Source organism: Ursus maritimus (genome assembly GCF_017311325.1).
Source record: "Ursus maritimus isolate PB19 chromosome X unlocalized genomic scaffold, ASM1731132v1 scaffold_X1, whole genome shotgun sequence".
In the NCBI taxonomy this organism is placed as follows: domain Eukaryota; kingdom Metazoa; phylum Chordata; class Mammalia; order Carnivora; family Ursidae; genus Ursus; species Ursus maritimus.
In genome coordinates this window covers 52,667,745-52,680,242 of record NW_024423319.1, presented here as the reverse complement: position 1 = coordinate 52,680,242, position 12,498 = coordinate 52,667,745, and the positions used below count along the sequence as shown (strand labels likewise).

The 12,498-nt window shown below is 34.3% G+C and overlaps 2 protein-coding genes across 3 annotated transcripts in view; one reads left to right on the top strand and one right to left on the bottom strand.

Moving 5' to 3' along the window:
- Nucleotides 1-1,595, bottom strand: part of NAP1L3 (nucleosome assembly protein 1 like 3) — a 4,137-nt gene extending 2,542 nt beyond the window's left edge. Inside the window, exon 1 of one of the 2 annotated variants that reach the window (XM_040630198.1) lies at nt 5-1,595. In XM_040630198.1, the coding sequence (XP_040486132.1) occupies nt 5-1,316 (1,312 nt within the window). In that variant the 5' untranslated portion in view covers nt 1,317-1,595. The remainder of the gene's footprint in view (nt 1-4) is intronic. The other variant, XM_040630202.1, reaches the window with a different exon arrangement.
- A 225-nt stretch (nt 1,596-1,820) lies between these two features.
- The window catches only part of FAM133A (family with sequence similarity 133 member A), a 49,414-nt gene continuing 38,736 nt past the window's right edge, over nt 1,821-12,498 (top strand). The window contains exons 1-2 of the mRNA XM_008700635.1: nt 1,821-1,884; nt 2,660-2,728. The gene's annotated coding sequence lies outside the window, so the exon portion shown is untranslated. The remainder of the gene's footprint in view (nt 1,885-2,659; nt 2,729-12,498) is intronic.

The window sequence follows — 12,498 nt, the reverse complement described above, 5'->3', positions numbered from 1 at the left end:
TGACCAATTTCAAAGTCCTCATCCAGGATAGCATCTTCTCGTGGTTCCAGCTTTCCAATCTTAGGAATCTCAGGAGGGCTAAAGAAATTGAAGAATGATGCATTAGGAACCACCCTTGGCTGAATTTCAATTTCTCCAGTAGCAGTTGTGCGACTCTGGGTGGTTGTCACGGTAACATCCTTTCCTCTTTTCCAATCTATCTTACAGCCTTTGCAATCTTGGATTTCCCATCCCCAAGAGAAGAAGGGATCATTGTGATCTGGTTTTGACTTTATTATATATGTCTTGGTCAGCATCTCATTTCTGAAGTATGGATTGGGTAGAAAATAAAATTCAAACGTGTAGCTTATAGGTTGGCCAGGTTTTGAGAACTTCAGGCTAATATCTGACAAGAATTTCAAAATGGGGGCATCATACTTCTGAATCATGGGCCCGAGCTTGTCAACATTCTTTAAAACAGTCAGCCAGTAGTCAGGAATGCCTTTAGGATCTTCTTTTTTAGGCTTTCCCTTACGAGCTCTTTTAAGATTCACTCTTTCTTTAGGCCTGACCTCAAGAATTCTTTTAGGAGCCTCTATTACAGCAGCCTTTGCCTTAGCCTCTGCTGCCTTAGGCTGTTCTTTATCTTCTGCCTTTGCCTGGGGGACTACTTTAGGCTCTTCTTTCATTTCAGGCTTAACCCCCAGAAAATCTTTAGACTCTGCGTTTTCTTCAGCCTTTGCCTCAGGAATTTCTTTTTGAACCTCATTTTCTTCAGCCTTTACCTCAGGTTTTTCTTTGGGGTCATCGTCATCGTCTTCTCCCTCACCCTCTAAAGCAGGCATTTCACTAGGAGTGTCTTCCTGCACCTCCTCATCACTGCTGAACACCTCATCCTCTGAATTCCATTCATATTCTTCTTCTGCAGGTTCATATTCTGCATTGATTATTTGAAATCGCCGATCATACAGAGGCTTATTGAGTTCGGCATATTTTCTTTCGAGATCGTGAATTGCCTTTAAAAACAGGATGTCTACCTTGTCACATTCATCTTGAATATTTCTGAGCGCCTGCACACGATTTCTAACTGCCTGAGGCAGCCGATCCACGAAACTTTTACCCAGCGGAGCCCGCCGTGCTCTTCTGGAAGGCCCAGATACCCTCTTCTTTCTATATAAGCGGCTGCGGCTACTGCTGCTGCTGCTGCAACTAGTGCTGCGGCTAGAGCTACTGCTGTCAGATTCTTCCCCAGAATCACTAGACGAGCTAGCCATCTTCTCTTCAGCAACCCCTTGGGCGGCAGGTTCCGAGACCATGTTAAGATCCGCTTCTGCCATTTTGCAACCCTGCAAACCTCTTAATGTGGTGACTACCACTGAGACCGCGCGCTCGGAGACGGGCAGAAAATGACTCACGGATGCTTGGGTAGCGGCGGAGGCCGGTGCTGAGGAGGTTGCAGCGGCGAAGGTAGCAGTAGCGCAGGGCGGGGCTGGGCGGCCGTGATCGCGCAGAGGTGGAAGCGGCAATACAGGCCTGGGCGAGAACGGCGGTAGCAAAACCTCTCACCGTAGCTGCCGCGGTCTGAAGCGTGCCGCAGCCTAATGGCGCAGTGTAAGACCCCAAGATGTCTTCAGGGTTTAGATCGCAAACCCCCACCCCTTGCAGTCAAAACGGCCGTTAATTTAGTTCCCAGGGTGCCCTTAGCTCGTGCCTCATTTGCTGGGCAAGCTTGATTGACAAGCTCTAAGCCTAATGAAAGACCAAACGCACCCGCCGCCCTTCAAGCTCCGCCCACCTTCCCAGATGCTCCTTGATAGCTGAGGCACACACCCTTGGAAAACGTTAATTTCCCCTCAAAATTCTATCTTTATAGTTATATAATTCAAAAACAAGCTTAGATATGAGGTAAAAATACTAGCCATGGTTCCTAACAAGGGAAGAGGGGTATCTTTCTCCAATCATCTCATCCCGAATTCCCGTTTGGTTTGTCAGGAGCCTCTTGACAAAAATCTGTTTTTAAAAAATTGGATGAAAGTACTCCAAATGGCATCATTGGGTAGTGTGATTATGGATGATTTTTTAAAAATTCTCTTTATCTAAATATCCTTGGGCGTGTATTTTTACACTGGGGAAAAAGGAGAGTCGTTTATTGGCAAAGGAGGAAGGGGCTAAAAAAGCAGGCATAATGCGTCCACGTAACAGTTTTAATAAGTACTATCTGTAGTGTTTGGCAAGCCTGGTTTATATCCATCTACAAGGGTTGTGACCCATGTTGCCGTGAGTCCGTTACACCATTTTTACTATATTTCTCTTTTTAAACTGGCATATAATATACCCCAGCCTTGCTTCTGACAGCTGTTCTCAGTGCTTGCAACAACCTTGTAGACGAAATACAAGGACATTCAAACGTTAGGTAGTATTATTTAAAAGCAGACGGTTTGCTCTATACTTTTGTGCAGCAGTTTTGAATCCCATGAACAGCAGGATGGGAGGGGGAATTTGTGCTGACGAAAAGTGCATCCTCTGTCAGGGTATATCTTACAATGCCATCTGCCACCAATTACTTCTAACATTGTAATATTCCAGCCACACTAAAGTATGATTTACAAATCCAGTAATATGTGAATAAACTTTTGTAAAATGAAGTTTAAAAACAGGTATCTGTTATTTTTATTTACAGGATTCATATCTGCTACAGAACACCTCCCTTGGTACAACCCAAAAGACCAGTGTTTACTTTTCATTAAAGGTAAGAAACATATTTAGCCCATTTTTATGAATGACAGGAATTACCTATCTGTATTTGGATAAAAATTCACAGAATATATTAAAGTCTTTTAAAGACGTAGTTGGAAGATATCTTGATATTTCTGTGGAAGCAAAAAACCCCATAGAGGTAATTTGATATACTAATGTAGAAAATAACCTCATTAATCACAGTCAGTGTCTAAACTTGCTCATAGAATACAAGTAGCAAATTAAAATGTAAGACATGAATTATCACTTCAAATGAGGAAAAATATTGAAGTTAGATTAATCTTTGTGTTACCTTTTTATTATAGAATTTATGCTTTGTCATTTAGTCATATATTTTTTAAAAGTTAGGGAACACTTTTCTATTTTGTAAATAAATTTACAAATAAATAAATTTATTATTCAAAATGAATTTCAAGGTATATAAGCATTGTAAAGAAAAAATATAGGAAATTCTGATGATGGTAAAAATACATAATCTTAACCAAATGATAACCATTGTTAGCATTTTGATGCATTTCCTTCCAGAAATTTCTTTGTACATCTACATACCTGCCTGTTTATATAAACTGTTCTCAATATAAAACATATTGTTTTGTAATCTGCTCATTTAATTTATCAGTTGTGGATATATTTGCATGGTAAATGATCAACATCTAATTTTAAAATAGGTGCATATTCCATGGAAATATTTGACTTAACTTATTTAACCAGATTCCTGTTGTAGAGCACCTCCTTGTCACACCATCTCTCCACTAGCATACACTTTTTTCCTGTTATAAAAAAAATTAGCCCTGGATACCTACTATATGGATTTGTGAAAATTAATCATAAGATGAATTCCTAGAAACGGGAGTGCTGGAAAAAATTGTGTGTTCATTTTATTTTTTGACACATATTGCCAAACTTCTCCTCAGAAAAGTTATCACAATTTACAATTCCACCAACAATGCATAAGAATTCATTTATTTAATCATTCAACTGATGTTTTCATGCCTGCCATGTGCCGGGCACTTGTGGTAGAGGATGGTAATATAATGGTGAATAAAACTTAACTGAGTGTATATTCTTTCATTTCATAATTTTAATCAAAACATATACTATGGAAACAATGATTTAAATCAGTGGGGTTATGCCATAAATATTGTTCTGCAAATTATTATTTTCATTTAAAATGATAGATATCCTTTTTGTAATGAGTGCTCTTATATTTTGATAGTACTATAGTGGTTTCATTTACATGTTAAATTTTGTACCATCAGGAATTAGTATTTTGGAGTAAGCAATGAGTTAGGGATTCAGATATTTTTTAAAATATATTTTTATTAGCTAGCTAAATTTTTTTGTATTGTTTATTTGATAATCTCTCTGTCTCACACTTACTCAAGATGCCACTTTTACCGTATTAACTAAACTGCTTGGTTCTGTTTCTGAATTCTGTTTTCTGATCCATTGGCCTTAATTTTTCTGCTGACAACTAATGAGGTAGTGGCTGTTTTTTTAATAACATTATATTTTGTGAAAATGATATGCATTGAAAAAAGTTAAATAATATTTTGAAATCCAGGGGCGCCTGGGTGGCTCAGCTGTTAAGCGTCTGCCTTTGGCTCAGGGCGTGATCCCGGCGTTCTGGGATCGAGCCCCGCATCAGGCTCCTCTGCTGAGAGCCTGCTTCTTCCTCTCCCACTCCCCCGGTTGTGTTCCCTCTCTCGCTGGCTGTCTCTCTCTCCGTCAAATAAATAAATAAAAATTCTTTAAAAATATATTATATATATTGAAATCCAAACAAGAAAAGTAACTAAAAACACACTGAGAGATAATCACTATTCACATCTTTAATGACCGTCCCCAAATTAATTTCTTATCATTATGTATTTGTATTTCTTAGGTTAGCAGTAAGATTGAATGTCCTTTCATATTTTTATTATCCATTTGAGATTTGCCTATTTATATCCTTTGCTTGCTTTTCCACTGAATTAAGAAAGAAATTGATCGGTGATGAAATCCTACAGGTAAAATAATTTTGGCCTTGATTTAGAGCAACTGTGACTCCTTTAGAAAATACATCTGTTCTGACTTATAACATTGGACAAATTCATCTTAACTACAGCTTTCATTTTAAATTACCTAATTTCAATTTAAATTGTCATCTAAACAATGTTTTTCAAGGACTTGTACTTAATCACACTGAAACAAAAGTTTGGAATGAAACAAGGAGAATAAAAAGAGAAAAACTTGTAAAAAAAAAACTCATACAGAGATATTAATGAACTATTTTGATTTTTTGGTTCATCTTTTTTTCCAAGCCAGACTATAGGTGACTTCTAACTATAGTGCTCTACTTTTGTTGTGTATGTATTACCTTAGTTATCTTATAATGTAATTTCATTTTTGTAGCTTTTCTTGGTCTATTAGTTAGCTTAATTTTATTATGGCAGTTTCCTAAAAGAAAATAAGTATTTCCTTTATGTAATGCATTTAATTTATGTGTTATATCATATATTTTCTACTGTGAATATTTTTGTAAGTATTAGTTCTAGTATATAATATGCTTATTTTTCTTTATAAGGCCATCTTTAAATTACTTGCATAGTGATATGTTCTCTGTTTCAATATTTTATGATATTCTTTAGAGTCAAATGTCCATACTTCTACATGAGATGATGCTTAACACAGAATCTATTGTTATATTCAGGCTGAACATGGCTCTTTGACAGCTGTTTATACCTTCCCTATTATGAACATATACACGATCCCAACTACCCCCTCTGTCACACAAACACATACACGTAATATGCAATAAGTGCTATAGCATTATCTTTGTTGTAGATATTTAAGCCAAACATTGCAATTTCATTTATTTGTGGACTTATGTTTTTCTTTTTTTGTCATTATTCATCTAGACAGGTTTTATCTGAATACACAATTCTTTTTAAAAACAATTTTATTAAAGTACAGTAGATTCAACTGTACATAAAGTACACAATGTGATATTTTAATAAATTTTTATACCTGTGAAGTCATCACCAACAGTCAAGATAATGAAAAATTTTTTCACCCCCAAAAGTTTCGTTATGCCTATCCTTGTCCCTACCTAGGCAACTACTGATCTGCTCTCTGTTTCTATAGACTAGTTTGCATTTTCTGGAATGTTATATAAATAAACTGATGAGTCACATGCTATGTGTATGTTTAACTTTTTAAGAATTAACTGTTTTCCAAAGTGGTTGTGCAATGTTGCATTTCTACTAGGAGCACCAACACTTGGTATGGTCATTCTTTTTAAATTCAGCCATTTTGGTAGGTTTGCAGTAGTATCTCATTGTGGTTTTACTTTGCATTTCCCTAATGACTAAGGATGTTAAACATCTTTTTTGTAGTGATTTACCATCCACATATCTTCTTTGGTGAACTGTCTGTTCATATTTTGCCCATTTTCCTATTGGGTTTTGGTCTTACTATTGAGTTTTGAGAATTTGTTATGTACTGTGGATATAAGTCCTTAGCAGATATAAGTTCTGCAAGTATTTTCTCCCAATCCAAGGATTTTCTTTTTATCCTCTTAACAGTGCCTTTCACAGTTTTTCAGAGGACAGAAGTTTGTAATTTTGATGCAGTCCAGTTTATCATCTTTGTTTCTTTTATGAACCATGTTTTTGGTGTCATCTCTAAGAAATCTTTGGCTAGCCCAAGATCACGAAGATATTCTTCTATGCTTTTTTAGAAGTTTTATACTTTGAGATTTCACATTTAGATCTGACCTATGTATATGTGGTACAAAATATACATTGAAATTAGGTATCTAATTGTCCCAGCATAATTTGTTGAAAAATTATACTTTCTCTACTGAATTACCTTTGTACCTTCATCAAAAATTAGTTGTCCATATATGTGTGGGTGTATGTTGGCCTCTCTATTCTGTTCCATGGTGTACTTATTTTAATTGCCTAATTTGTAAACATGTCTTAGATATTTTGGGGAGGTAATGAGAAACAAATTGTGGGATAACAGAATTTAATTATAGTGGAGACAGTTACAGTAGCTGGATCTTCATCCTTGTCCTTTCACTTCTGTTCTCAAATACCTGAGAGAAAAGGAAAATAACAGCACTGGTAACCTAGAAAACAAATCAAAACAAGAAGTATAAATGCTTTCTATTTTTGTGGAGTTGCCAGTGTGTGGCTGTCTACAGCCCAGCCACAGGAATGGTAGCTAGCATTATGCAGGAGCACAAATAATGCCTTTGTTTTTCTCACCTTTGATAAGAGAGACCAGTTTGCTAAAATGTAAATAGAAAGTATTTTCAAGATGTTAATAAATTATGATTAATGTTATATATGATTGGTTATTATTTCATAATATGGGTTTCAGAGCAACATTATCTCATTCCATACTCATGCCTAAAGTAAGTATATACACAAATGAATAGAATATAGTATGTAGCTATAATATTTAATTTTTAAAGGAAATATTTGTGATTTATATTTCTGGCATTATAGCCTTTACTTCATGGTGTTTAAAAGGGCAGTTACAATTAATGCAATGGCAGAGAAGAAAAATCAGTTATTAATTTGGATATTTGTTCTTTTTTTTCTCCATATTCTTATCAAAATTTTTTATTTTTTATCTTTTTGAAAGTAGCTTTTCTAACACAGGTATGAGGCGATATCTCATTGTGGTTTTGATTTGCATTTACCTGCTTACTATTGATGATTAGTGATGTTGAGCATCTTTTTTTTTTAATGTTTTTTTATTATATACGTTAGTCACCATACAGTACATCCCTGGTTTCTGATGTAAAGTTCGATGATTCATTAGTTGCATATAACACCCAGTGCACCATGCAATACGTGCCCTCCTTACTTCCCATCACCAGTCTATCCCATTCCCCCACTCCCTTCCCCTCTGAAGACCTCAGTTTGTTCTAATGCTAGTTTTCAACTTAAAAATATCATACATGTTCAAAAATGTAAATCCACATTGCAGAGGGACACTTTTACGAGGGCGTTCAAAAATCTTTTGCCCATGGTACTCATTTGAGGAATTCTTACATCAAAACTCAAATAAAGCAAACTTTATTAGAAGTGTGGAAACATTTTATTTAACTCTTCTAAGCGAGCAGTGTCCATGCATGTGTATATGACTACAGTAACTATTTCTAAATTTTGCATTATATTTGGACAATGTAGAAAAAGCCCAAATGGACATTCTCTGCCAAATTTTATCCAGAATACCAATACATATTTAATTAATTTGATTTAGTGCATCCTCTGGGGAAAATGAATCTTATGGTACTGCAAATATTTTCCTCCTGGTGGGAACAAATACAAGTTCCACAGCTCTTCAGAGGTGATGGCCATTTTTATATCAAACAACATGCACACAATTCACAGAACCCTTTCTTAGCGTATAAAAGAGGAGAATCCCAATAATTATCAAGTCTTAGCATTTGATTTCCTTACTGAGACATTATGACCTGATTTTTAGTGTAGGTTCTAGAGTCAGAATTGCTGGGCTTGAATCCTATTTTTTAGTCTTGCTAGTTGCATTAGATATTGGGCAAGCTACCTCACTTTTCTTACCTCTGTTCTCCCTCTCTAAAATGGGGCTAAGAATGGCACATAGAACTAAAATTCAATATTGTTTGCTACTTTTCATATTACTAATAGTACTAGATCTTGATAGTTCTAAGGTCAAATAGCCACTTATCCTGGTTGGCATTATCTGCCTACAGAATGTCTCCTGTTATTTCAAAGGGGAAAAAAAAATCAGCACAACACAAATAAAATTCCAAACCAAGTATTGTTTTAATTTTTACACCACACATAGCCTCCTTTCTTTCTTGAGAGCTTTTAAACTTCCTGACAGTCCTAAATTATGTAATCTTCTTTATCTCAACCTCAACCTTATATCTCATGTTTATTTTTGATGCCATTTAGTTTTTATTCTATTATAAAGGTTAAGAGTATAAAATTTGCATACAACATATATCTAAAAATATAATAACATAATTCCCAATGTGTTAATTAGTGACTTCTGTTCTTGATATTAATAACACTTTTTTTTTTTTTACTTTTAATGTGTTGGTTAAATTTAGGGTATTATGCATTGTGATTTAATTTTATATACCCACCAAATGCCTTAGATTTTCCTTTTTTCTTTCCTTTTTTGCTTAGAGTAGTGGTCTCAAGCCTACCTAATAGCTGTGTGAAAGTATTGTCCTTGTTGGAGGTGGAAGGGATTTTAGAGATCCATTAGTCCAATATCCTTATACAGACTGGGAAACTGAGGCCTTCCCTATTAGATGGACATTCTGTGTGTTTTCAAGTATTTGTCACTACAAGCAACATTTTTACAAACATTATTTTGTATTCAAAAAGTCATTTTCACCAATGTTAATGATTTTGGTTTAGGGGCAGATTAGAGTAAAGAAAGGTCCTCTAATAATGGATCATTATCCTAAGCATTATATAGTAGTGCTCATAGTTGTCACTGGATAATAACTAACTTTACCATTTTCAATGTATCAGACACTGAACCAAGTACTTTACTTTTACTATTTCATTTTATTTATTTTTTTAATATTTTTTTATTATAGTATGTTAGTCACCATACAGTAGATCCCTAGTACTATTTCATTTTAATGAGCCCATTGAGGGGTTCATTATCATCCTCATACTATCCTCACATAATATTACCTTCACATCATCCTTAGTGTCCTCAATGAGAGCACTAGATTTTAAGTGAATAACTTGCCCAAGGTCACATGTAAAACCAGATGGTTTGATTCCAGGTGTTAAATTCTTACTCTGCCACCTTTAGTGAACAAAAATTAATGAACTCGTGAACAGAGGTGCTCGATCTGGTTTTATTTAAGTGACAGCTATGGCCAATCTTCCATTCCTCTGGTAGTAGTTATGTTTTTATGATGTGAGTACCTTTAGGGGCACTAGTCCTCAAGTTCCTCTGATTTATACATGAGTGTTGGCTTAAACTGACAAAGTATACTGGAACAAGCTAATCTAACAAACAAGATGGTTTTCGTTAATTCTAACATGCCTAATAGCTTTATTTGGTTAACAACCAAACACTGGGAGGTCAGAGCTTAAAATAAATGCCAATGTATCCAATCCATAATTAAATGAAAAACACCCTAGGAATTTTTCCATTTAAGTATCCCTTATGGCAGAGGACCCTGTACTTTTGAGGAGCATGAAGGTATGACCTGAAGCTACCCTTTGAAAGCTGGAAAATCTCTTGAAATCTATACATTTTAACTATAAATTTATTTTCAATATTTGATGTATAATCTACAATTTATTGACATTAGTTTTTATGTAAGACAAGATTTCCTGTCTTTGAGTAAAATTGACAACCAGTAAGATATGTTATGATGAAACAATCCATTTTCCTTTGAGTTTCAGGCAACACCACAGGCTCTGGGGCCTGACTGCCTTTAAATTCTTTCACTTACTGACTGTATGACTCTGGACAAGTCACAGATCTCTAATTCTCAGTTTCTTTATCTATAAAAAGAGGATAATGATATGAACTGCCCCATTGTTTGTTATATAAGAATTAAGGGAATTATCTATATAAATTGTTTAGCAGATGCATAAAGGCTCAGTAAGTGTTATCTATTATTATTATATAATTCACAGAGCCACATAGGGATTTCTATCCCAGTTAAGTAAGTATGATCCACAGGCAAGGCTAATGAATTTAATCAGCTTGAATTGCTGTATTTTATATGTACACAACTCCCTTCAACTTAGAAAAGAAGTTGAATTTGCCTTGTGACCCAAAGTTACATTTTATTGTTAAGGTAAGATCTAATATCCTTGGTTTAGTTATTTTCCACTGTGGCAGGGTTTTCAATTAAATTATATGGTAAGCATGTAGTAAAGCCTAATGTTTCACTTTCAAGACGATGATAACAAACACTTCACTGTTCTTTAACTCAGCAATGAAAGAGAAGCAAGAAAATTGCATTATGACTGACTACAAGGGAATAAATAAACAGGGTATCTAATTAAATCATTTTTGCTTTTAGTTATCATCAAAAAATCTGATTAATACAGAGAAAGGAACAAAAATGGAGCCATAAATTCTCCAGATTCATTACTTTGTTTTAGTGACTCTTTTAAAACAAATGCAACCAGTAATTCAAAATCATAATATTGAGCAGGTTTGTCTGTTCTCTTTTATAACCAGTGTTTATCTATCTAAAAAACTAAGCATTCTCTGTTTAGAGGTAGCCAAATGCTCTAATTAACACAATTTTTTTTTTATCTGACATCATTAAAATGTGTCTAGCCTTCTCTGGAAAAAAGGTTTAAAATGACATAAAGACAGAATTATATAAATTATTAGACTATATGCTCAGTCTACTGGCAGCAACCTCCAAGCTGTTCCCAGCTTCTAATATATGCTATACGTAGTTTGAAAAATCTTCCTGAAAATACTTATCATATCCCTTCTATAATCTACATTTTAGTAATACTCCAGTATTTGGAATCAGACCTGTGCATATAATTATAAGCGGTATTTTTACCTTCTGGTGACCTTGGGTAAATTTATCAACTCCCTTTGCCTGAGGTTCCTCATCTGTAAAATAAAGATAGTAGTACCTACCTCCTAGAGCCATGGTGAGCTTTAAATAATATAACACAGCTTAGACCATGGCGAGTCTCAGCAAATTCTAACTTTCTTACTAAACTTACCTTCTCCAGGAATGCTTACACAATGCAATATAGTTCTTTAACTCTTCACTTCCTTTAGGGCTATTTATTCAGCCTACCTTACATTTTGTATGTTTTTTGAACTAATGAACTGGCTTCCTGGTAGTAGAAGTGTTCCCACTTGCTGCTGAAGTAGAAATAATTTTTAACCTTTGATTACATCCTACTCTGATATAACAATTGTCCCCTAAATGTGCCCAATAAACTAGTATAACCAAATCACATTAGTTTGACTAAATTTTCAGGATTTAAAGAATTAGTGTATTTGCAATCAATTTCTAAATGTCACATACTCTATTAATAGCTAGGAGACCATGCAGAGTCTTCAGAAGAAAAATTCTAGACGCTAATGAAGATCTATATTTAATATTAAATTAAAGTGTTTATTTAACCCCTTCTTTAATTAGTATTTTATTTCATGAGATTTCTAGAAAATAATTATCTGAAAATTGCCTTATAAATAATAGGCATTTAAAGGTAAATATATATCAAAGTATCAGGGCATTGCCTTTCAATAAATCATATAGTGAATATCATAAAATTGGCTACTCAAAAATTTCAGTTAAGTAAGATGAATAAGCTCTAAAGATCCATTGTACATTGTACCTATAGTCAACAATAATGTATTGTACTCTTAAAATTTAAGAGGCTAGATCTCATGTTGAGTTTTTACACAATAAAATAGGGTGCTATATGCAACTGCAGAATTATTGAACACTACATCTGAAACTAATGATGTACTATATGTTGGCTAATTGAATTTAAATAAAAAAAACAAAAAGGCTACTCAGAGAACCAGATTAATTTTTGTTTTTGTTATCAGAGCCTTGTTATCGAAATTAAGCATCATCTGCATGTCACATTGAATTTTCCTCTCATAGTATATTTAAAAAAACAAATTTCTTAATTTCTTTGTTATTTGAAAGATACTTTTCCTTGGGAAGTAAAATTTTTTATTTATTTTTTATTTTGGGTTTCTTTTTGTTTTGTTTTTTGTTTGCTTTATTTGTTTGGTTTTTTTTTT